This window comes from Cibotium barometz, chromosome 31, assembly GCF_041138505.1.
Source record: "Cibotium barometz isolate CiBa-2024 chromosome 31, ASM4113850v1, whole genome shotgun sequence".
In the NCBI taxonomy this organism is placed as follows: Eukaryota; Viridiplantae; Streptophyta; class Polypodiopsida; order Cyatheales; family Cibotiaceae; genus Cibotium; species Cibotium barometz.
This window is the reverse complement of record NC_141076.1, coordinates 12,673,976-12,701,518: the sequence shown is the minus strand read 5'-3', so window position 1 is coordinate 12,701,518 and position 27,543 is coordinate 12,673,976. Positions and strand designations below refer to the sequence as shown.

The 27,543-nt window shown below is 37.1% G+C and overlaps 1 protein-coding gene across 5 annotated transcripts in view; it reads left to right on the top strand.

Annotated features, from left to right (window-relative positions):
- Window positions 1-27,543, top strand: part of LOC147620527 (putative LRR receptor-like serine/threonine-protein kinase At1g05700) — a 185,852-nt gene that overhangs the window by 112,307 nt on the left and 46,002 nt on the right. For 3 of the 5 annotated variants that reach the window (XM_086824756.1, XM_086824755.1, XM_086824759.1), the window contains exon 10: window positions 25,852-26,057. The exons of the other annotated variants lie outside the window; for them this stretch is intronic. In XM_086824756.1, coding sequence (XP_086680882.1) covers window positions 25,852-26,057 — 206 coding nt within the window. The remainder of the gene's footprint in view (window positions 1-25,851; window positions 26,058-27,543) is intronic. 5 annotated transcript variants of the gene reach the window in all.

Here is a 27,543-nt window from a genome sequence, read left to right as displayed (position 1 = left end):
ATTGTGGTGACTAGCACATCATCTTTCTCATTAGGTCCATAGGTCACAACATGGTACCATCACCAATATTTACAATGATGTTCATCTGCTCTAAGGCTCACTTTCCCCATTTTCTAACATTGTTTTGCATTGATGGTTACTAGAGGCTCCACCATCAAGAATCACAAGGTCTTCATAACCTTGTGCTCCCCCCACTAGAAGTGTTGCATTTGTGTCATCACTTTTTCAATAATTTCTCATTTAGTTAACGAGGATCTAGACAAGTTTGGGTGGGTTATCTCTTTCTTCCTCCATGTCTACCTCCTTCGCCAGAGCCAAGGTATTCCTTCATCTCAATCAGAGGGTTTGACTATAATTTTTCTTCCATCCAATCTTTCAAAGTAGTCCACAAACTCATATTCCCTCTTAGCTAGGTTCTAATTAGAATCTTGATCTCTATAGAGATAAATGCAAATGGTCCAACCAAATCCTTCGGTTCTCGATTTCGTCCAACCTGATTACTGTATGAGTCTAGGATAGGATTTTTCGAGTCATAGACAGGATATTCCCCTCATTCATCAAACATTGGTAAGAATAAATCATTTCTTTCTTCTTCTTATGAGTTAGCTTCATGCTCACAGTCTCTAGCACATTCAGACATTTGGCTTCCCTTGTGATATTTTGCCTAAGATAGATTGTTTCAATAGCTCCTCGACTAGCCTAGTCATTCTTCAAAATAATATATTGAGTTTTCGAGAATAAGACTTGTTCAGCCTTATTCTGGGACTGTTTAGCCTCTAGCTTTTTGATCTCGTTGAGAATAAGTCTTGTCTAGCCTCTAGCTTTTCGATATCCTTCTGAAAATTTGGGTAGTTACACACTCCCGTCAATGTTTGGGTTTCTTCAACCAATTCAGTTTCCTTCCATGTTACTTCCTCTTCCTTCCTTGTCATTAGTTTTTCTTGGCTCAGCTCAGTAGATGCAATTTTGACCATTCCCTCATTGGAGCCATCCTGAATTACGACTGCATAGTCTTCTCATCCCTCCTTCTTTGCTCTTCTTCTCCTTTGGAATCCCATCATTCGTGTATAAAGTCTAGCTAATGATTCTCCCTTGACTTCTTGTGTCTTTAATGCTATGTACAAGTCACGACTTTGAGTGGTGTTTCACCACCTTAGATCACACCCCAATCACTGGGAACCCTGTGGTTGGATTGGTGGTTTTTTTTATGACCCTCAAGTGCTCTTGTAGTGTGATCTTGTAGGGCATTCCTTGATTAGATGGTAAATTCCACACTTTACACAACTCAGCCCAGGGTGTTGTTTACTTGAGTAGTTTGTGGGTTTGTCACATTGCTCTTATGAGGACACTCAGCTACTCGATGAGGTCCTTGATAGTGGTAGCTTTGCAAAATGGGGCTCTTCCTTCTATGGTATTAATCTTCTAGCTCTTCCACTCTATTATATCTTGGAATACTAATACTCGCATATCCCTTGAATTAGAAAATACTAGATGGGCTTACTCCCAATTGTCATCTATCTCTTTCATAGTGAGTCAAGGCTACCATGCATATTCTCCTTCCTTTAGCACCTCTTCAAGATCATTTGATTAACTAGCATTATGGAGGTACGTCTACTTGTTGTCGTGGTAGAATAGGCAGTGGTATAGGTACTTCGGGTACTCTATACATTCTCCTCATCTAAATTTTCACGTTTGATAGATTTTTCCCTATCTCATAAGACCTTGCCTAGGTGGCAGAAGTAAAGTTAGTTGTTGCCATGTAGAAGGCAGTTGAGGTACTTGAGGTGCTTGTAATTGTTGTGTCAAGCATGGTACCTACATATGCTTGTGTTGTAGTTCTCAAGTCACATACAATACACACAATACATCAATAGGCTAGGCCTCAATTGAGGATACTGGGCTCTCTTTTGAGTTTGATGACATATTGAGTACAATACTAATTCTCATCGTGGGTATAAATGCTAGTTTATGGGTACATCATTGGATTTATCTTATCTAGGAGTGCACTCCTTAGCTCATCTAGATTCATATCCTTTATAAGTCTCTCTGAGGTTGTCGTGCTTGTTTGGCTTGACACATGTGACAGAGCTATCATATAACCAATTTGTTATCATCAAGTTGTGGTAACTCAAGAAGTGTGTACTCAAAGTGGATAGCTAGATTGGAAAAATCATTAGACAATGTTGATTTTAATAACAACAAGTAGTCATGCATCTCAATATCCCTTACTCCTCTATGGAAACATGGTTGAAAATGCTAATTTGTCAACCTTTCCCTATGTTGACACCTTGAGTTTAGGCTTTTCAGACAAGAGATGTAATCTCTCATTGACTCATCCTCCTCTTTCTTGATGTTATACAATTGAGCCATAGGGCTCCACTTGTCTCCACTTCATGCAAAATTCACTTCATGCAAAATTAAGTACAAACACTCTTAAGTCATGTGAAAGTAATCTTGTCATCCGGATTAAGCAATCATCCAGCCACCATTGATGTGCCTTCCCTTCTAGTGTAAGGGAAAAGGCAAATATTTTTTTTTAGTCATTGATTGCTCCACAAGTCTCGCACACCAATTCAAAAATCTCTAGGTGTTGTATGGCATCTCCATCACCTGACAACTTTGACATTAATCTTGACACATGATTGTGTTTAACTAATGTTGCTCTTTATGGTGTTCCTAGTGCAATACCCAACTCCCTAGCAGCCCCCTTCCTATTTCTTTGGCCATCCTTAATAGATCTACAACAACAAGTGTTACGACACCCATATGAGGGCTACTCTCATTGGCTCCCTTCATGGGGCCTCATATCGCATCCTATCTATCCCTACCCTTCATTGGAATCTTCTGGCTCTAGCATGTAAATTCATATATGTACCCTTGGGTCAAGTGGTATTGGGATAATTTCCATATTTCTATTTACATCATGATCCAAGACTTCTCCTCCTAGGCTGACTTCTTGTAGCAACATGCCTCTCATGTATTCCTAGAACTCTGGGATTCTTAACGTTGTATCCATCTCAGTCTTAGTGTATGTTTTCTCTGAGAGAGGTGTTGTAAGAGCGGCTAGGTCTTCTTGAGGCTTATCCCAAATAGGCTCTAGAGATGGCATACCCTCCTCCATTTCTAGTTCAACCTCTCTGCCTTGTGCAACCAAGTTCTCTTCTTGAGGCTTATCCCAAATAGGCTCTAGAGATGGCATACCCTCCTCCATTTCTAGTTCAACCTCTCTGCCTTGTGCAACCAAGTTCTCTTCATGCCCCAATCCCCTAACACTAAAAGAATCTTTTTCATGTATTGCCATATCAAAAGCATGTTTCTCAATCATCTCCCTATGGAGATCTAAGCTGGTCTTTTCTTGTTCGATCCTTATAACTTGGGTTTGGGCCTCTCTCATTCTTTCCTCAATCTCAAGTTCTTTGGAAGTGGGGAAGTATATTTCCCCCATTCTTTCGACACTAGTGATGGTTGCTCATCCTTAGTGATAATTCCTCCCATATTATTTGTCCTATACTTCTAGGTCTTTCCGTACTCACTTCTTGATCCAAACTTGATGGTCGTCCTTTGGAAACCTGTAGAGCTTCACTTTTAGGATATTTTCCATAACCTAGGATCCTTGAGCTAAGCCCATGAACCCTCCCAATAGTGTTGGAGAAGAAGTTCCCTTCTCCCCCGCCACTTCCTCATCATTAAGAGGATTTTGCATGGATTTCTCACTACTTGATAACTCAAAATAATTCAGCATGTGCAAAGACAAGACACTCCTTCAAGTGCTAACAATGTGAGCCGACCCTAAGCTTCTTTGGTGGGAGGATATTGGTTGGTTAGATGCACTATCCCATCAGAGTGATGTCATCATCACTAACAAGCCTTTCCAACCTTAAGTGCATGAAATGGTTTTAACTAGATAATTTAAGAATCGTACACTTAAAGTTATCAAATCTATATAATTGACATGTTTTTTTACATAATCACGACGGACAAACGTCTACAGAATCACTATCGTGATTAGAAGTGACGAGTGTGATCATGACAAAAATTACGATAATTTCATAATATATTTTCATATGTTCACAACTTCCTCTAATGTCAAGAATCCCTTAAAAACATTCCTGAACAATTCTCCTATTGATTTTCAAGAGTTCCCATGATTCTACAGGGTTGAGAATCACGATCGTGATCCTCTACAGAATCACGATGATGGTTTTTACCCAAACAAGCCCAAGGATTATTAAAATGATTTCCCTGATAACTCCAGACACATTTTTAATTGTCTATCTTATCAAATGGCCAAATTTTGTCATCGTGATTTTTGGTGTAGTCACATGGTGTGATTTGCAATCATGAACATGAATCTTGACATGGCAACCATGTGCTCTGAATTTAGCAATGTGATTGGTGATGTGTCAATCCATGGGCGTGATTAGTTTTCACAAATCATGATTTTTTAACCGTGATCACATGATTGGATAGATGGAACCTTTTAGAGATAATGTGTATTTAATACATAATTACAAATATTTTAGAGCAAACAAGTTTGTTAAGAAAGCACACCATGAACCAAAATCACGATTGTGAATTTGGAGTCTGCAAAATCACGGTGCAAAATCACGGGGATGTGATTTTCAGAGGTGTGGACCAAAAATCATTGATTCAAAGGTGCATAAATTATCCCTTGCAACATGAATATTCAAAATGTAATAAAAAATGAAATCAATGGTTTTTTTTAAATTTTTAATATTTTTGAAAATTCACCATGCAAATGATGCAAATGCTTATTTTGTTGTCTTCCTGACTTCCAAATAATGCACATATTAACTTCAAATGCTAAAACAATGTAAAATAGTCCTTTTTCACCTTTTTCTTCCTCTTTCTTCACAACCTTATCCACATGAGATTCTCTTCTCTATGAATCACACAGATTCAAGCAACCATATTAAGGGAAAAGGGACTTGTAAGAATATGTTAAATATAAAAGAAACGATTGGTGGTTCCCCAGTAGTACTAGAGCCAAAAATTTTACAATCTATGTTGTCCCTCTCCTAGTGCAATAATGGACAATGCTCAGCTTCACTTGTCATGGGGGAAGTTGCCAGTGTCCAAGCTCGTATCTTAATAAACTCTAAACTTTGCTAGTGGTAGGTACTAGCAGCTCTCTTGCGTCCTCTTCAAGATATCACCAAGAGGTTGCCATTCTTCATACAAGGACATTTACTCCTCTCTAATCTCACACCATGAATATAAGAAGGAAATGAACATGCCCCATGAATGTAGTAAACTCTCTCTTCAACACATCATAGACAAGCAAGAGAGTAGGGATATAACAGTAGATTGATTTGGCACAAAGGGGGATTATGTCTTGTATTGTAAGTATAATTTTATTTGTACAACTGGCCCAAAACGCAATTTAATATGAACTAAATGCTTACAATTTACATAGTTTTGTGGCATAACTAGCTATTCTCATAATTACGATTTTTAGAGTGTCATTCATGACACTTATTATTATATATCTCGTATGTAATGGAGAGATGTTAATTCAATCCCAAAATGGGTTCACACCAATGGTACACAACCCTCACATAGGATAAAGTTATCTTCAGTCGTCTTACGAATGTCTTCGTGCGAACTTTTACATGAAAGGAGCATGGTGGTATAGCTCTATAATATCAAGCAACAAGAGAATAAGTTAATGAGGGATTATGTATCGCAACTTAAACATCAAAAATCTTGATGTAAACTTTGAGAGAGGTTGACTGAAGTCACCAATTATATTTATTCTTTTGAAAGGGAGTAGTTTTGCAAAGATGAATGATTACCTATCCTTACCCAGACAATCTTCTCTAGAGATATGTTTCAAGATTGGCCATAGAGTTTAAGGATTTTGTGTTGGAGCTACCCCATCGAGATGAGATCAAATCTCCATCACTGGATGCACCATTTGAAATAACACATTGGAGTTACACCAGCTAGATGATATCAAATCTCCATCACACACTTCTTACAACATCTCGTATCTTGATTTGTCACATGAATTGTATGGGTGAAATAAGTAAGTATCAAAAAGCTAAAGTTAAAAAATGTAAGAGAGCCGATAGGAATTCCACATCTCCACCCAAGAAGAGAGCTAATCTAGAGTTTAGTTTGTATGGGAAAATGTGCAACTCAATACTTCTATGCCAATATCAATAGTATTTGCATATGATCTTGTATAAGCACATCCCAAAAACATGAAAGAGAATAACTAGATTAGATGAGGAAGAGGAGGCCATGCAAAGAAAATCTCTTTAATATGCAACATGAAGGCCTACAAAGATACCCAATATTCTCTTAATGCATCAAGTTGATAAGATACCTATTAAGGTCACACAAGGTGTGTTAACATCCATGGTTAAAGGTATAGAGCATTACTTGACTTCATGATATGTGAGGATTGACACTTTTATCATGCCCATTATCTAAAACCCACCTAGGGGTGTTGACATCCATGGACAAAGGTATAAATCATTTCCTGACTTCACCATATGAGAGGATTGATGCTTATAATCATGCGCAATATCTATAAGCTAGTTTTAAGGCTCATAAACAATTGGGTAGGAGACATTGTATAAGCAGATGATGGAAACTGGCTCATGGATTAATCCTTGAAAAATAAGAATTTAGTGCCATTACAAGCACTAGCAGGATAGGTCGAATCCCTTAAAGGTATTGTAACAAATTTAAGGGAGGACAAGAATCTAGTAAGTTCCCAATATTCTTTAGGAGAGAGAAAAGGATATTCATACTTAGAGGGCATAGATTCAGGATTTACAACCAATTATAAAATAAAGATGAAGATTTTAAGTTAAGGCAAGGTAAGGTTCCAAAATGACCTCAAACTTTAATAGGTAAAGGTATATATAGTGTAAACAAGCCTAACACAAGTCAAGAACAATGTGGAGGTCTATAAGAAGAGATTTTGGATCTAGAAAAAAAGATCAAAAACCTCACATAACATATCACAAACCTCACACAACCAAGTTAAAGTTCCAAAATGACCTCAAACTTTAACAGGGAAAGTTAGATAACCGGAGACAAGCCCATAACAACATGGAGGTCTATAAGAGGTTATTTCAAAAATAGATCAGTAGATTCCAAACATCACACAACAATTAATGGAACATCAAAAGTTAATGAAATTTCTAAACAACTATCATGATCAAGTCGTGAGGATTTCACATGACAAAAAGAAACACAAGCACAAGAGGAAAAGGAAAATAATATGATAAAATCCCTTGGGGATGTGGTGAGCCATCTACACGAAAAGTGAAAGAGGCACATGTAGATGTAATAAAATACCAAGGTGATCTTACAATATAAAAGATTGTAAATACAAGCATTTGTAAAAGACAAGGAGCCTAGAAACACCCAACATACCAAGCTCCAAGAAGCAAGGACTACAAGAGAGAGGTAATATTAAACAAATGGTTAGAGTCAAAATACAATGTAATCAATCACTTAACCACATAAGCTAGGCAAAATTATGACTAGACACAAAATAATGGACCAACTAGACACGAGGAATAATGAACCAACTAGACAAGCTCATCGAGAGATGCTCAACATTGATTACTTTATTGTCTAAGGGACCCACATAAAACCATCTATTTACACTTTGCTACACTAAAAGACCATATTAGGGATTTTGGGAAAATCCCCATACCTTGTAAACTCTAAATAGTAGCACTTTTGAATTTACTTATTAGAGTAACTTTCATACACTAGATCCAAATTTGCCAAAGATTTTATATTTAGATCCTACATGTCAAGAGCTATCCAACAATATCTTACATGAGGGGGTTTTGACAAAAGATTGATAGGGTTCACCATGTATCCCATTTTTTAATCTTTTTAAAGTGCGAGTTGGGAATTTAGAGGGTTCACCATCCTCCCCATTTATGAGTCCATGTAAAGTGGGAATTGGGAATTCACTCTCTTTACTTCAATTTAGCATTGTTTACCTCCCCTTAGTTGCACCGTGAAGATTTATGGAGCTTATCGTGGTAAAAATAATTGATGAAGGAAAAAATATATGTGAATGATATGATTTAGAGGTATTATGTTTTAGCATGAACCAAGGGGGACAATAAAGGAAGTGGTAATGTATTATCATCACCTCTAATGTCTTCCATGTTATGTGGACCAGCAAACATTTTAAAACATGGTGCACATGGGTTTTTGGATGCCTTATCCTTACTCCTGAGTGATGACGAATGCTCAAGGAACCTGTCATGCTATAACCATTATAGATGCAATTTTTTATGATGAAGCTTTCATGCCATAACTAGATTTCAAGGTCACAATATGCATCAAGTAGGGGGGGGATGTTAACCCCATTTTGAGTTAACTAGATTCTTTCCGCCATGTATGATAGTGAAGAATAAGTGTCATGCCTATAGTTTACAAAATTATAGCAATTATGAGAAATCTAGACACACCCAATCTCATTTACTTAGAATGAAGATTTTTGGTCATCCAAGTGTGAATAAGGGCCAATTATTTGTTATCTCATAATTATTAATGTACACAACCACCCTTTCTGCTAAAAATGATCCACAAAACTCTCATCTTTAGGCACAATAATAGGAGTTTGTGTAAAAGCCATTTCTGAAGATGGTGGAGGTCGCAAAGCCAATTGAGAGCCAACCACATCTTTGTTTCTTTCTCCTCAACAATTTGAATTTCCTCTTAAAGATGGGCCGGACTTCGTCCTTGAATCTTGCTTCGTAACACATGGTCCATAGCATCAATAAAGCAATTTAGCTTCACAAAAGTAGCCTCAGGGATGGAAGCAGCGGGTTAGGCTACTATGACATGGAAAATTGATATCTTTCATTTTCAATTTTGTGCATATTTTGATGGTTTCTCAATGGTAATAAGGTGGAAGCTTGTCCAAGAAGATTGCGGCGCCCACAATGGAATAACGACATGGTGATGCGGTAGCTTGGCAGCTACCCTGATAACAGCATTCTATCTTCAAATATAATGGTTTTACTTGATTTAGGGTGCACACATTGTAAATGCCACAAGTATGCTTGATAAATACTTTGGTATGGTAGTAGATAGGCTAGTGATGTGAAAAATAAAAGTGGGCCTTCATGCTCACATGGATTTTAATTGTATTATTAATATAGTATTCACCATAAGGCTACAAGTTGGGGAGTGTGGAAAGCATGTGGAGGAGTGTGTGTAAGTGCATAATTGGGAAAGATTCTTCTAAATTGCCTACATGGAAGAGGAGAATTCCACCATGTGTAAGTGGGATCTCCACCTAGATGCCACTTAGACTTGGCTATTATCTCATCACACTTCAAAGTCAAAAAGTCTTAAATTTAATAATCAATAGAAGATAGCCTAAGAGGACAATTGATGGTGACATCTACCCTTATCTCACTGAAGGGTTGAAGATTTTTATGTTGTAATTTGTAACAATGGAAGAGAGGGTGATTCTCCACCTATAAAAGGAGTCCTCCTCTCCCTTTCAAATCAATGAATGAGCCTCCTCAATTGAGCATTTTGTGTCATTGCCATTCTCTTATCTTCAAACTCTTATTCAAACACTCGCTTTACATGTGAATGTCTCATTTAGCATTAGCTCCTAATGCTCAATCCAATTTTGGACCTCTTTGATGATTCATGATAAGTGGGATAAGGAGTTATGATCTTGGTGAGCCTGTGACTTCTCAAGGTAGCCCTTGCCTTATTGCCGCCCTCCTTTGGAGGTACCAATGGTTTTAGCGGTAATGAGCATGTGGAAAGACTTTGGGGACCATAGGTAAATCTTTACAATTATCCGCTCATCAATGTTAATCATTACCCTCTAGGTTGAATCATGAAGGAGATGAAAGGCAAGAGGCTATGTGAAAATTGAGGTTTCATGCAAAGAGAGGGAAGTGCAGTTTTTGTGGTCCAATACTCGAATTTCAACTAGTAATTACTAATCACTCAGGTATTGGTTTCTAAAATTCATCATATGGCTAGGAAGCTCTTTATATTTGCTTTCTACTCATATAACTAATTTCTTAATCCTTTACTTTATTGATGATCAGAATTTCTCCCAAGTTTGCTAACTTTTAGGCAAATTTTGACAGTTTTATAGTCTTGTAGTAAAATGCTCATAACTTTTCGCTCGGTTGCCCATTTTTTAAAGTTTTTATATAGGCGTGAAGCTCTCTTCAAGATATACGCATGTATGTAATCCTCTTTTGCACAGTCTATATGGATTTAAAAACTGGAATTCTCTATGTATGTCTGTTTTTATAGACTTTTGGCCATTATTTCTTCTTAATAATGATTAATTTCTCTTAATCTCTTATCAAAAGGCCAATCCCATGTGTCTTATCCTCTTGTAAGTGATTTCTATATTCTTTTACTTTAATATGTTTTGTCCAAATCGCCCAATTCGAATGGATGAACCTTACCAACATTCCCCGTATGTCTCCGTTCACATAATCCTGAGTCAGAAGATTTTTTTCCAACAAAGAATTTTCCTCTTGTTTGGAGCTGCAAGACTGGCAGAAATTCTTGCTTCTCCGAAGCATTTCATCTTTCCTTCCATGAATTATTATCTCACCTTTGATGTGTATATCTTTATCTTAACCTAGGGAGAGAAAGGGAGGTGAGGAGGCAGTGAGGTTTCATACAAGTGTGTTTTGATTCTAAGAAGTGATCGAAGTCAAAACCCCAACTTTGTGTCACATCTTTTGGTGGAGACGGCAGGCAGGTTTTACTTAGAATTATTATATTTTAACCTCAAGGTCCCGCATGAGTAAAGGAAAGTTATTTTGAAAGAAGTAAATTTTCCTTGTTGCTACTCATCTTTTGGTGTAAGATGTTCAACATTCCGGTGTTCCAAGGATCGGAAGGAGAAGACCCGGGGAGTTATCTCCGAGAGTTTAACCAAGCATGCCGCTTAACGGGTTGGTCTATGAAGGAGAGGACACAAATACTTCCAGATTTCTTGGAGGATTTGGCCTTAACCTGGCATGAGGCTTTGCCAGAGGAGTCCAAGAATGATTGGGAAAGGTTGACCAAAGCAATGAAGGAAAGTGGAGTCACCAAATGCTTTACTATTGCAATTGGATCAAATTTTCCAAAAGGAAGGAGAGTCAGCTTCAGCCTTTTCAGTGAGGTATAAAGCCTTGTTCACCAAATATCAACAAGCTGCTTTACATGTTGTTGCTTCTTCTTCTTCACCTTCTATGGGAGATTCAAAGAGTTCTTTAGCAATGGAACACCTTAAGATGAGCAAGTTTATCAGGGCTTTGGATCCCCGATTGCATGGAAAAGTTCTTAGCAAAGATCCCACTAATTTTAAAGAGGCTCTTCGTATTGCTTTAAAGAAGGAGGCCACTCTTCATATTGAGTCCACATTCCAATCTTCTTCAAGTGTGCCGACCCCACCACGAGTAGAGATAGCCTTAACATCTCAGGTACAAGCTCCGAAACATGCTCAGAAGAAGAAGAAGAAACATTGATGCCATTAATGGCAAAAAGGGGTCGTAAAACTAGAAGCTAGGAAGAAGAAGAACAAGAAGATAAATCTGAAGAAGAGGAGAAAAATAAGAAGAAGAAGAAGTCGTCTATAGGAGAAAAATTGGACAATCTGACCTCTTAGTTATGACCTCTTAACAGACCTTAGGGAGAAAACGGCACAAATCATATTTAGCACTCTCTCCAAAGCTCAGAAAGGAATGGGGTAAGCTGGCTAGCACAAGGAAATCTAAGAAAAAGAAGAAGATGGATAATGGGACTCCTATGGCTCAAAAGGTGGATATTGATGTAGGAGATGATGTGCCTATGAGATTGATGTCATCATTGAGGGGCAAACAATTTCTAATGCATACATTGATGGAGGTGCGTCAATCAATGTCATGAGTGAAAAAACAATGAAAGATGCTGATTTAAAGTTGTCTTCTACTAACTCTCCCTATCGCATCAAACTTGCTAATAATACTAGGGTGAAAATCTTAGGAATTGTCAGGAATTTGGAAGTGGATGTATGTGGTATTTCTATGCCTACAACTTTCCAGGTCATTCCTACAAAGCCTGATGCTAGGGCTTACCCATTGGTATTGGGTAGGCCATGGCTTCGCCAAGTGAAGGCAATTCAAAAGTGGGAGACAGGTGATCTTATTCTACAAGGTGAGAATAAGGAGGTCCACTACAACATCAAGAGTCATCGCAAGAAAGTGGTAAGAGGTGAACCTTCAACTTCGGAAAGTTCAGAGTTAGTCATCCGATGAAGAGGAGACAAGTGGTAGCTCCAAAGATTCCATCTCAGAAGGGGAGGTGGAGAAAGTTGCATTTGGTCTTTCCCTGGGGAGGGATCGAGGGGATGCTGAAGACAATGGAGCCTTGGAAGGGGAAGCTTCTTCAACAACCATGTTAAAGAAAGGAGATGTGGACCTCACTAGTCTTCACCAACAGAATGAGCTTCTTCTTGATGAGTCCATAGCAGGTACTGAAAGGGAGAATTACTTAAAAATGTTGGATGGATTTCCTAACCTTTTTGCAAATAGCTACTCACACAAGTACGCTAAGCTACCCGAGTAGAGAACAAGATTAGTCTCAAGCCCCAAAGTAAGCCAGTGGTATAGCGGCTAAGGCGTTTGGTAGTAGTGCAAGTGGAGGTGCTTAAGAATGAGGTAACTAATTTGCTTGAAGCTGGATTTATTTTTCCAGGTGGAGAATTTAGAGTGGATTTCCCCAGTTGTAATCACTCCTAAAAAGGGTGGAAAATGGTGTGTGTGTGTGGACTTTCACCCTTTGAATGCATGCAAAAAGAGGGATTATTATCCTCTACCCTTTCAAGATGAGATTTTGGATCAAGTTATAGGTCATGAGTTGTATTCAGTGTGTGATGGATACTCTGGATACTTTCAAATCCGGATTTGTATAGAAGATCAAAGGAAAACCTCATTTATCACCCCTTGGGGAGTGTATGCCTATAGGGTGATGCCATTTGGCTTGACTAATGCACCAGCAACTTTTCAATGCTTCATGAGTCAGGTATTTGCACCTTACTTGGAAAAGTTTATAAGGGTATTTTTGGATGATTTTTGCATTTATTCAAGCCACATGGATCACTTAGAAAAGTTGAGGTTGGCCTTGCAAAGTATTGATGATGCAAAAGGGTGTCTTAATCCTGGAAATGTTGAGGTTGGCCTTGCAAAGTATTGATGATGCAAAAGGGTGTCCTAATCCTAGAAAATTCCACTTGGCACGAAGGAAGGTGGTTCTCTTGGGACATGTTATCTCAGAAGAAGGCATAGAGATGGATCCTGAGAAGATGCAGGCAATTGTGGCCCTCCTACCACCTACCAATGTAAGAGAGGTAAGGAGAATTTTGGGTAAAACAAAGTATTACCAATGCTTTGTTGACATGTTCTCTGAGAAGATGTATCCTATAAATCTGTTAACAAAGAAGAATGTTTCTTTCCAATGGTGGCCCGATCAAATTCAATCTTTTTGTTTGCTCAAGGAATGCATGAGTCAAAGTCCAATTATGCAGCCTCATAGGTGGGGGGAGGATTTTTATGTGAACCCAAGTGTCTCATCACATTCAGTGGGGGTGCTATACTCTTGCAAAAGGGGAGAGCAAGGGCGTATGCAACCAGTGTATTATGCAAGCCGACAGCTCACTGATGCCGAGGAGAGGTATGGTGAAATGGAGAAAGGTGGTTTGTCTCTTGTTTTTGCAGTAAAAAAGTTCAGGTCATACTTGTTACCTCGGCCTTTTTTCTTCCTCACATCTCAACCTTTTTTACAATTCTTGGTCCGCAAACCCAATCCTGTAGTAGGAGGGAAGTTTACAAAGTGGATTTGTGAGCTTCAAGAATTCTCTTTCACTTTTATTACAGAAAACACCACTAGGGCCTCTCTTGCAGATTTTCTTACAAGGAAGGATGAGGAAGAAGGAACAAGAGCAAAGGAAGACGTATATGAATATTTGGAGATGCCATCAACTGCTTTCACTATGCATTTTGATGGAGCCTTTAGCCCTTCCAGGCAATGTGAGGCTGGGGGGATATTTTTATTTAATCCAGAAGGAAAAGAGGTATGGACCAAGGGTAGGGAATTTCCAAAGGCTATATCAAATAATAATGTGGCTGAGTACAATGCATTAATTTGGGGATTAGAAGAGTGCATAAAAGATGGACTTAAAGAGGTAGAGGTTAAAGGGGATTCGTAATTGGTCATCTGACAAATGAAAGCAGAATATAAGGCAAGGAGTCCTAATCTCCAAGAATTGTATAAAAGGGAAATGGAGTTGAAAGAAGCTTTTGAGTTTTGTAAATTTGTGCATGTTAACAGGAAGGATAATCAAAAGGCTGATGAATTGGCTACTAAAACCTTGGCTTCTTTCAAAGTAGCTACTCTTGCAGTAATGGATACAAGTTAGCCTTAGCTCCAAGATGTTCAACACTATTTAGATACAAAGGATACTTCCCTCTTGGGTTGAATCCTCAACAGAAACAAAGACTTACAAGGAAAGCTCATCCTTACACAATTCTAGGGGATGTTTTTTACAAGCAAGGTAAGGATAAGATTCTTAGGAGGGTAGTGAGCCTGGAAGAATCTAAAAGGATTATGGAATTATGTCACGAATGTTCAGGTCACTTTGCCTCAGCTAGCACAACTCGGAGGATCCTTAACACATCTTATTCTTGGAGACCTTGGATGAGAGACGACTTCAGGCACTTCAAAATTTGGAGGCTGCACAACAACGGCACAAGGCAAGGCATGACACTCTCACGAAGAAGAAGAAGAAGCCAGACCTCAAGCAAGGAAGCTTAGTTATGAGGTATGATGGCCGTGTGGAGAAATGGCTAGATAAGAAGCTTCTTCGACGCTAGGAAGGCCCCTCCAGGATAAAGAAAAAGTTCAAAAATAACACCTATCTTCTAGAGGATGCAAGTGGCCAGGAGAGGTTCCCGGACGTGCCAATGAGTACCGACTAAAGATATTTTACCCTCGAGCACCATGGCCAGCAGACCCCTAAGACAAGCATCGAGGATCTACTGGGGGGGGGAAGATGTGACATGAAAAATTGATATCTTTCATTTTCAGTTTTGTGCATATTTTGATGGTTTCTTAATGGTAATAAGGTGGAAGCTTGTCCAAGAAGATTGCGGCGCCCATAATGGAATAACGGCGTAGTGATGCGGCGGCTTGGCGGCTACCTTGATAACAGCATTCTATCTTCAAATATAATGGTTTTACTTGATTTAGGGTGCACACATTGTAAATGCCACAAGTATGCATAAATACTTTGGTATGGTAGATAGGCTAGTGATGTGGAAAATAAAATTGGGCCTTCATGCTCACATGGATTTTAATTGTATTATTAATATAGTACTCACCATAAGGCTACAAGTTGGGGAGTGTGGAAGGCATGTGGAGGAGTGTGTGTAGGTGCATAATTGGGAATGATTCTTCTAGAATGCCTACATGGAAGAGGAGAATTTTGCCATGTGTAAGTGGGATCTCCACCTAGATGCCACTTAGACTTGGCTATTATCTCATAACACTTTCAAAGTCAAAAAGTCTTCAATTTAATAATCAATAGAAGACTTAGCCTAAGAGGACAATTGATGGTGACATCTACCCTTATGTCATTGAAGGGTTGAAGATTTTTATGTTGTAATTTGTAACAATGGAAAAGAGGGTGATTCTCCACCTATAAAAGGAGCCCTCCTCTCCCTTTCAAATCAATGAATGAGCCTCCTCAATTGAGCATTTTGTGTAATTGCCATTCTCTTATCTTCAAACCCTTATTCAAACACTCACTTTACATGTGAATGTCTCATTTAGCATTAGCTCCTCATGCTTAACCCAATTTTGGACCTCTTTGATGATTTATGATAAGTGGGATAAGGAGTTATTATCTTGGTGGGTCTGTGACTTCTCAAGGTAGCCCTTGCCTTATTGCCGCCCTCCTTTGGAGGTACCAATGGTTTTAGCGATAATGAGCATGTGGAAAGACTTTGGGGACCATAGGTAAATCTTTACGATTGTCCGCTGAGCAATGTTAACCCTTACCCTCTAGGTTGAATCATGAAGGAGATGAAAGGCAAGAGGCTATGTGAAAATTGAGGTTTCATGCAAAGAGAGGGAAGTACAGTTTTTGTGGTCCAATACCCAAATTTCAACTGGTAATTACTCATCACTTGGGTATTGGTTTCTAAAATTGATCATATGGCTAGGAAGCTCTCTATATTCTCTTTCCACTCATATAACTAATTTTTTAATCCTTTACTCCATTGATGATCAGAATTTCTCCCAAAATTGCTAACTTTTAGGTTTGCAGTTTTATAGTCTTGTAAAAAAATGCTCATAACTTTTCGCTCAGTTGCCCGTTTTTGAAAGTTTTTATATAGGCACGAAGCTCTCTTCAAGCTCTACGCACCTATGTAATCTTCTTTTGCATAGTCTATACGGATTTAAAACTGCAATTCTCTGTGTATCTCTATTTTTATAGACTTTTGGCCATTATTTCTTCTTAATAATGATTAATTTCTCTTAATCTCTTATCAAAAGGCCAATCCCATGTGTCTTATCCTCTTGTAAGTGATTTCTATATTCTTTTACTTTAATATGTTCTATCCAAATCGCCCAATTCAAACGGATGAACCTTGCCAACATTCCCCGTATGTCTCCGTTCACATAATCCTGAGTCGAAAGATTTTCTTCCAACAAAGAATTGCCCTCTTGTTTGGAGCTGCAAGACTGGAAGAAATTCTTTCTTCTCTAGAGCATTTCATCTTTCCTTTCATGAATTATGATCTCACCTTTGATGTGTATATCTTTATCTTAACCTAGCGAGAGAAAGGGAGGTGAGGAGGCTGTGAGGTTTCATACAAGCGTGTTTTGATTCTAAGAAGTGACCGAAGTCAAAACCCCAACTTTGTGTCACACTACCACTTGTCATTCTTGAGCCATCGTTCACTTAAAACAAGAATATTTATAATTAAAATTTACCACCACAAGCTCGTGCACCTATTCATGAGTAGAATCTTTTGAAAAAAATTGGATGTTTGCCCAAAACTATCCTCAAACTATCTAAGGCTCTTATTAACCGGCCCAAATATGGTATGAAAGACCTTTAGATACTAATGCATCCCAAACCTAGAAGAAAGACTTGAGGCAAAGAAAAAGACCAATCACGAGCATTGTCCTTAAAACAAAATTCAAAGTTTTGTACATGTTCTTCAACACTCCATCTTCCTTTGACACTCATATGAATATACTTCACAAGAAGCACATTCACATACAAAGGAGCATTCAAGTAAAACATATCACCATCCATGCTGGAAAAAAGATAGATAAAACACCCTAAAATTATACTAGTGAGTAATTTTTGGTTTTCGAGTCAGGATCAGGGAAAATCAAAGTTTTCAAAGTTGTCCCTACACCCTAATACTAGTTGACAACAATTCTCCATCGAAGAGAGGCCTCCACACTCTCACTCCAACACAATTACAACACATCTGAGGATCTTTGCAAATGCATCAGTTTATGTTTATGGAAGCATCAGGAGGGTATTGCCTAGTCCATGGGCAAACCACCACACTAATAGTATCCCATCTTTCAATAATCCGGGAAAAGTGATGTCCACAAGCTCGCACACAAAGATGCCAAGAGTGTATGAACACATTTCAAAAGAACATCATCGTCTGAAGCTTTGGATTCCTTATAAAAATCCCCTCTCAGGAGGAGTTTTGGACAAATATGGCTTAAAAAAAACTGAACTCTAAGCTTTCTACTATAAATTAAATCTAAAATATTTATAACCAAAATACAATGACATCATCCAATGTGGAATCGAGAAGAAAAGAGATTACCCGATGGGAGTCCATTGAGATCCCAAAAAAATTGGCACCCAATCGATGCCAACGAGACAACTTCAAACGAAAAAAGAACAAAGTTGATATAGATGAACATGGATGAACACACACATTTTGAGTCAAATGTGCCTCAAAAAGCCAAGAAAAAAATTTGGTAACTCATTTTTAAAACATTACACACTTGATTGATTTCTATGATTTTTCAAATAACATAAAAAACCTCAAGGGAACATGATATGAACCCCATATAACCAGATAAAAGTTTTACAATTCCTAAGCTATGACCAATACACCAAACGTTTCTATGTTGTTGGGTTCAATAGTATGAGTTTTTAAAATAAATAAACATCTTATTGATATAAATGACTTTGTAAAGAATTCAAAAAATATCTAGGGCCCAAGATATGAACCTTATTGAACACACAAAAGAATACAAGTAATTGTCTTGAAACAATTACACAAATATATATATGTATACATATATATTTAGTACCATGTCTACATGCACACACACACACACACACACATAAACTGTGATAATGTTCAAATGTAAGGAAGGATAACTTTAATATTTTATCCTTTAAACGTAAACTACATTTAATCCTCTTGTCTATAATCAAATAAGAAAAACAACTCTTATCTAGAATACTAGCTTTGTGTAAATAAATACAACTTGATACCAATCAAATATTTATGATAATCATATAGAAATTTTAAATATACTAATTTAGTAACTCAATTTAAATTCAAAGAAATTTAATATCCTAATAAAATTTAAAAATCTATTCATTAATTTAAGTATGCTATATAGATAAAATTACAAATAATAGGATCTAATTTTATATATAATGTTTTGAGAAAGTTGAAAGTATTGAGTACATAACTAATGATTTTTCAAAGTGGAGGTCCATTAAAGAATTTGATTAATCCTTCTCTATGTGCTTTGTTACACCTTACCGCCCACTTTCCCTTACACATGGAAGTTTTAGTGTGACCACCTTATCCATGGAGGTTTTAGGTGAGCACCTTACACATGAAACGTGGAGGTTTTAGGGTGAGTACCTTACACAAAGTTCAAATCACATGATGCATGACCTTTTTTCCCTTAAATTACAACATAGGTTTTAAAATGTTTTCTATTATTTCCATTGACATTGTAGAGTGCACTTCTTTTCCCACCTTGAGGTAAATTATTATTAATATATGACCATAGACACCTCATCACATTAACTCATCAACTTAGGAAATTTAAAATGTATTACCTACATTTAAAACTAGAACTATATAGAATGCAAATCTAAATTTTATTATTTTACAGTTAAATAAGTTATCTTATTGGTTTATCAAACCTTAGCATAATGCAATCTATTAAATCTTAAACTTCAATATGAAACTGAAAATGGAAGTCTATAGGAAAATTGATATCCCTTAAAATAATTGAATAATTTCCCACAAATAAAGAGAAACCTCATGTTTTACCCTTCTTCAATGAACCTAAGATGCACTCATTTTATTAAAGAAGGAACATTATTTCTTCTTTTGCAAGACTGCTCCTCTTATGTTCAAATGTTATTATCTTGGGATGAATAAAAAAGTAGTCTATGGTGTCATATGGAAGTAAATATTCATCAACATCATGCATCTAATAGGATAGATATTTCTTGAGAAGGTTCACATGAAAGACACTGATGGATCTTCAAATGTGATGGAAGATAATATTGATAAACGAATCTCCTACAAAAGGTACAATATGATATGCTCTACAATATCTTGGACCTTTCTTTCTATAATTTCACAATAATAATGAATAGTTGTTTTAATCTTTAAAAATACAATCTCAACTTTCTTCAAATGCTCTCCAACTTATCTTCTTGTCTACATAGTGTTTTTTCATATTTTTTGTTGCTCTTCAAGTTCCTATTTTTCTTGCTTATATTTTCAATTGCTCTAATAGCTCTTGTATTAACATATCAACACAAGAAGTTGGATTAAAACAAGTCAAAGATATCAAGCAATCTTGGATACATAATTCTTGAAGAAACAATAGATACTGCTTGTATTAACATATCAACACAAGAAGTAGGATTAAAACAAGTCAAAGATGTCAAGCGATCTTGGATACATAATTCTTGAAGAAACGATAGATACTGCTTGTATTAACATATCAACACAAGAATTAGGATTAAAACAAGTCAAAGATGTCAAGCGATCTTGGATACATACTGCTTGAAGAGACGATAAATCGATGGATGCATCCTTATCATACCCTCCAAAAATTATTCACCCTTTTTTTCCATCTAATCTTGATGTTGATTTATATACAGATTAAAAAACTGTCACAAATTGTGATTTTTATAAAAGTTAACCCACTCATACTCTCTTCTTTTTTTTGTTTCGTCTTCTTGTTGACAAAGTTAGTTCTTATCTTGATGTTCCTTATCTTAAATATTGACATGATGTTTCACAACTCCCATTTACTCTCACTCACCTTGATGGTAGATTGTGTAATCCATCAAACCATTTAAATACCCTTAATTATGCTTTCAAAGGAGGTCCATACTTCTCCAATCAAATTTTTTATTCAAAATCGCTAGCACTACAATGTAGTTGATTTGATCTGAGTATCCTTAACTAAGCATTGGAATACCTAGCACTACAATGTAGTTGATTTGATCTAAGGATCCTTAACTAAGCATCGGAATACCTAGCACTACAATGTAGTTAATTTGAATTAAGGACCCTTAACTAAGCTTTAAAGGTAAATCCATACTTCTCCAATCAAAATCCTTCTTTGAAACACGTGGCACTCCAATCCCTCTTCGAAATATGCATTTAATCTCATTCAAATAGTTCACCAAATAGTTCACCAATCTTATAAATACTAAATGAGTGATCAAGGAAGTGACATTTATCTTATTTTATGTATTTCTATCTTCATTGAATTTTGCGAAGGCAAAGTATTTTCCACTAAACTTTGCTCTAAACCCTAACACGGAGCCTAAAAATAATACTTTTGGTGTTATACATGTAAACCTAGTATATCACGAGCATTCAAGGCATATATCTAAAACTTCTTAGCTGTAGATTTTACATATTTATAACTAAGCCTTTTTCAATACAGATCTACAAGTGTTTCTTAAAATCCTATTATTGGTACCCTTAGATAAATAAATTTCTTGTAAGGAAGTAGATTGGCATTGTATATGGATGGTATCAGAGCTCTTGTTTTGATCCATTTTTCTTGAATTTTCTGCATAGTCTTGATATTCTTGATTTTCTTGATTTCTTGATCAAGCAAATGGGTATGGTGATTTTGATTGGGTAAAGTTCCATTTCTTGATCTATTTCATAAGATTTTAGGGGCTATGGGTTACTGTGGACGAAAGTTTTGGGGTAGCTTTATTAAATTTGACTCTCAGGACCAAAATTGAGGGGAAATTTGCTAAACTTGATTAGTCGTTAATCCAAAAATGTTTTTCTTTTTCCATCTTTCTACTAGATCTTTTATGGCTATGGAGCTCCTCTCATTTGCCCAAATAATTTCCATAACCTAGATATTAGCATGGGGAATACTATAAGCTTCACATTGCACCCTTTCTTGGCACTTTGATTCACAATTTTTAGTCGTGAGGGTGTTTGTCAGCTACGCGCTTCTATAGTCCTTTCAAGAGCCTAATCTTGTGATTGATGTCCAAAATTGTACCTAATCAATGGTTACCTAAGTGCAGAAGAGGCTTGGCAATGTTTGGCTTCGTAATGGGAGATTTTTGGCATGATTTTCTGCCATGAGAACAATAGCAAGTTGCACGTTTCTTGCACGTTTTTCATGTGGAGATGGGGCTTATGGCTAGCCATTAAGGCTTAGTCAAGCCTGGTTGAGGATTAAGCAGGCATAAAATGCACAAGAAGTCTTTCAATGGGATATTATTTTGGTGATTTTCTATTGTGAATTCTACATAGGGCTGCACACATTTTGGAAGGAAAAAAGGGCTTCCATCAACACATGGGAGAGGCTTCTTGAGCTTTGATGGCTTATAGCACTTAGAAATGGTGCTACAATCAAGCTACGAGCATCATTTGGAGCCATTTCGGTGGTTATGGTGCATGATGAGGAAGAGACAGGCTGAAAAATGGAAGGCCACAAATCTTCAACACTAAGGCTTCTACTTCAACCATTGACAAGAATACAAGCTTTTGGGAGACCATTAGTGAGTGGCTATTGCCATTAGCTCTTCATTTTCCACATTTATCCTTGATTTGGAAAGTGATTTAGGGTTTGAGATTTGGAACCCTAATCCCTTGATATTGGCCACTTTAACTTTCCATTAGCCTTATCTAATCATCATTAGGTTCACTAATGGTGCCATTAAGCAAGCTTATGCTTCAAAATGGACCATTTATCAAGCCGTTCTTCTCAATTTTGGGAGTTTTTGATACCATTGGAATCATTTTGATGCTTCTTTAATCATTGGTGTGACATTCAAGCCATCTATATGCTTGGGAATGTTAAGATACATGCCAATCCACATGCTACTTGCTTCACCTTGATTGTTACATTGGTGTTAATATTGTTTGGATGATGGAGCTTTGGAAGGGAAAGTATAGCATGAGTACATGCTAATGAAATGATGGATTGTCCATGAATTTATGTAAATAATGGTAAGTGATCCTACCTACATTTTTAAAGTTCAAGTCACACCTATCACATCACTTTGTACCCCACATTTCATCCAATTGAATCTAGAATGTGTAAGGGTACCTCGGCATATTATGGTGGAGAGGCCGAGGGAAGAATGTCATCAATCTAGTGTGTAATGCTTGCCTTGGAAAAGTGGTATAGTGGAGGATTAGGTACCGGTGCAAAGACTTGGCCCCAGCCCTTGGCTTGAGAATACTCACTAAGACGGTGGGAAGGCTTGGCTAGGACATTAGCAAGCAAAGCTCTCCACTAACACTCACTTAGGCATAGTTAGTACTCATTATCACAAGCTCACACACCAAATTTCATCCAAATCTCGTAAGTTTTGAGTATTCTATAGCCTAATTTCTAATTTTAATAGTGTTGTATAAACCCTAAAATAGAGAATATTAGGGTTATCCAAAAATTCTCTATTCTCACATATTTGGATACTACCGACCAAGAGCTATCCATAGAGCCCTACATCACCAATTTTGGACACCGTTTAAGCCCTCCACTAGCCATTTTCCATTTTCAGTCATTATGCCAAGGGGGCGTCTATCTAAGCGAGTGATGGGACTTCAAGAGATAAGGGAAGACATTGAAATAGTGAGTGAGGATCATGTAGAGGTGATTGGTGAAGAGGATATGAATTTAAAAGGCAATAACAACAATGAAAATATGGCACATAGGATAAATCATGTGCAAACTGGGCCAAATTTTACAAATGTGGCATATGCATCAAATTAATTGGGAGGAGAAAATTCACAAGAGATGCCCATTATGACAAATGTCATGTCACAAATGATGATGATGATGATAAGCATGATGGAAATCATAATGTAACCATTTGTGGAAATCATGGTGCAAGAGCTTAGGGGCATTTGTGATGACATAAAGAGCATGGATGAAGATAAGGGTGGATTATCGCAACATGTTCATCAAGCTCATGTTGAAGACAAAGAGAATCATCACCCAAGTTCTCATTCTACTTATGGTGCTATGTGCAACCCGATTTTTTCCTACACATCCAATGAAGCCAAAGGCAAGGGTCATGCATTTGCAAACCCAATGAATGAAGGCTCAAGATTCCCAAAAGGAATGATGTTCATATTTCATTCAAGGGGAATATTCATCGAGGTGGTGCTTCAAGACCTCATGTGTTAAGGACGATATTGATGATGAGTTTGAGAGTAACAATGGTCAAATGCCTTCTTCTTCATAAGACATGGATGGAGGAAAGCAATGTGTTAAGTTCTATGGTAGAAGTACTACTAGTGAAGGCAAGATAAGTTTGATCAATGTATGTGAATTCTTGGTACCATCTCTTGGTTTACCTCTTACTTTGAATGGGGATGGAAGAGCTACTATACACTCTATTTTAAAAGAGGTTGGATTTACTAAGGACAAACGAGGACTTTCATTCACTATCACATTTGGCCATTGCATAGAGTATGACTATGTGGGTCTTTATGCACACATTGTGGGTGTTGAAGTGGATGAGACACTTGCTGTAATTTGTGGACAGCGAGTCAATGTGGAGATCTTGATGCCGGTTTTTCTCGACAAGTCATCACCAATGTGTTCATGGTCAATGGGAATACACAAGTTGCAAATGGAAAAGCTTGGATTACTTTCATAAGTGCTTTGATTGATACATTTTTAGCTTATGATATGATACCACAAGATCATGAAGACATGATCAGTGTGGATGTTTTAGATGTGCATGCAATTATTATTGACACAAGTGATGACGTACATGCCTATGAGGATGCATTTGACATAGGCCTTGCACATGAGGATGATGATTACAAACATGGTGGAGACCCATGTATTGTTGGTCATGGTGGTGACAGTAGGCATCTTGATGATAACGCTCATGCAAGTTTTAACGACTCATCTATCATCATTCCTAGTGATGAGGAGAGCATCTATGTTAATGTGGATGATGGTAGTGTTCATACACATGCTATGTATGATGAGGATGAGTTCTATGATGCTAGCAAGAATGTGGATGACATTGATGATATGGATGACATCGATGATGAGGCTACTCATACATTTAGCAGTGACCAGCTATTGGGTACCTCATGTAGGATTTATGGGAGCCTTGTATATGAACCTTTCATGAGAGATGAGTTGAGAGTCTATGATTGTGAGATCTAAGAGAGTCCTGTGGACACTGATGAGGATTATGCCGCCTTAGTACAAATGGATCATGCTCAAGTAGTCACTTGTGATGTGGATCATGCCTATGGACCTATGCATGGTGATGAATGCAGTGAGGACATGGATTCACATTTGATGGAGCATGCTATGGAGTGTGAGTTATTCTCCTTTGATGCTCATGGATACCTATTCATTAAAACAGACATAGTCTATTAGGCATTCACTTTTGGACATGATGTGTATCATTTGGGGAGCATTATGTATGTGGGATTGATATGCCATCATGATGTATTCACGTATGATCTGAGTGGGTGGTTCTATACGGACTATCATGTACCCACAGGGTCCTATTCATGGGTGCATTATCCTTTTGACCCAGGGGGACATGGATGCATCTCATCGATGGATGTGGTTCATTACACCATTTATTTGATCCCAGAGGAGGAAAGATTGATACAATCATAAGTCACACATGCCTTGGATTTCCATTCAATCCAGGCATCATTATCATTAGCTTCACTAATGACATCCTCCTATCCTTTTCGTTCGATCCGGGTGGGAATCATGAACATGTTTTTGATCAGAGATACACCTAGGACATGAGCACTTTCTTTTTGGCTTTTGTATATAGCCTCTTCCATATGTTTTGTGCACGACCACCCTTCAATTTCAAGGATGAAATCATTGTAGGAAGGGATGGTTTGTATTGAAGTAGATTTGGTTGCACATGCACATGGGGGATGGGGCCTAGGCACTTGGGCTTAGGGTCATTTACATGTGTACTCTTGGGAGCCTTGGGATATTTTAGACATAGGACTCATGCGCATTTTACCTTTTTGATCATATTCAGTCTATAGACATCTATGTCTTCTTGGTACTCATGCCCAAGATTTCATGGACTTCTTGGCTATTGCTTTAGGATGGTGACCCACACCCACGTTGTCACTCCATGATTTGAGTTGCCAACCCTAGTTTCTTGCATTTCTATCAAAAATTTAAATTAAATATGTCTATCTATTGAAAGCAAGTGATGGGTTACATAATTTATAAGTTAATCCCTTGAGATATTTATAGATATTTGCTAATTGTGAGAATTACATAACTACTTGTATTTTGTAGGTAGTGATGGCATGAAAAATGTCCCATTCATTACAAAACATTTCACATATGATGAGATAAGCACTGCAACAACTCAATTCACAACAAAAATTGGTGAAGGAGGGTTTGGAGAAGTGTTTTATGGGGTCCTACAAAATGGTGAGCAAGTTGCTGTCAAAATGCTAGCAGATGGTTCAAAACAGGGTTTGAAAGAGTTTTCCACAGAGGTCTCTCTCTCTCTCTCTCTCTCTCTCTCTCTCTCTCTCTATCCATCCACAAATGCACACGTGCACACATACAAACACACACACTTTAATAAAGTTTAAGGTTATTTTATTGTGTGTGTATACACACACACACACACACACACACAATAATAAATAATTAAAGTAATTATTAGAAAATATAAAATTTTGGCTTGGCTCGTGTATATTACAATTCTACCTCCTACATATATTATTTTTCTTATCCATCCATTAAACAAAGATGTGTGTGTGTGTGTGTGTGTGTGTGTGTGTGTGTGTGTGTGCAGTAAATATGTATGTTTATATGTGTAGATGCTTTGCATTTTTCACTTCTTTAATTAAGAGAGAGTTGTTACTCTCTTAATTATTAGAGCATATACATTTTTGGGGTATGTATATTTCAATTCTACCTTATGAGAACAATCATATTTAATAAATTATTACTATTTTATACATCTATTAAACAAAGATGTGTGTGTGGTAAATATATATGTTTGTATGTGTAGATGGATAGCTTGGCAATTGTCACTACTTTAATTAAGAGAGTTGTTACTCTCCTTAATTATGATGGATAGCTTGTATGTGTAGATGGATAGCTTGACATTTTTCACTACTTTAATTAAGAGAGTTGTTACTTTCCTTTATTTGAGGATTTACTCTCCTTAATTATGAGGTAGCATAAAAATAAATGAGGGGTACCTTTTCAAATAGTGTAATTTCTCTAAGCATATAAAATTTTGTAATTCAATATCCTTAAAATTGAAAATCAACTCATTATTCTTGATTTTGGTTTTGAATGTGTTACTAGAGAACCTTATCTCGTGGAAGTGATTTAAGCTATTCTATAAATTTGCATATACGAGGTTTATAATTAGAGCACATATGAGTAGGTCATGTTAAGCTTTGGGAGAACCGATTTAATAATGAGGGAAAACCAAATATCTCATGCTAATACTTACATTGATTAGTTAATAGTCTCTATATGTTTTTCTATTTTTGATCTCCCGATGTCTAAAACCTTGTATTTATGTAGAGAAGTTTACCTTTCTCTCAAGGTATGGTGGGGTGGTATGTGAAACACAATGGAAGAGAGGGTTAGGGTGTGTCATTAAGTGTCAATCATGTTGAGATACACTTTCCTATGTTAATCAATTATACTTATGTCTTCAACACGTTAAAATAATCCACAGGGCCAAATGTGTAAAATTAGGACAATAAAGGTTCTAAGACAAACTTGTGGTCCATGTCCAAAAAGAGAAAACACTTAAAGAAAGATGAAAGATTAACAATCAAATATTAGAGCTACAATGCCGAGCATCCAATACATTTAGCTCTACTAATAGTATTTTTAGGATGTACCTGGACATGGGATGGACCCATGCACATGGCTTAGGATCATTTACATGTGGGATTAGGGCACAAGGGCCTTGGGACTATAAAATGCATGTACTAGTAGACCTTTTCATAT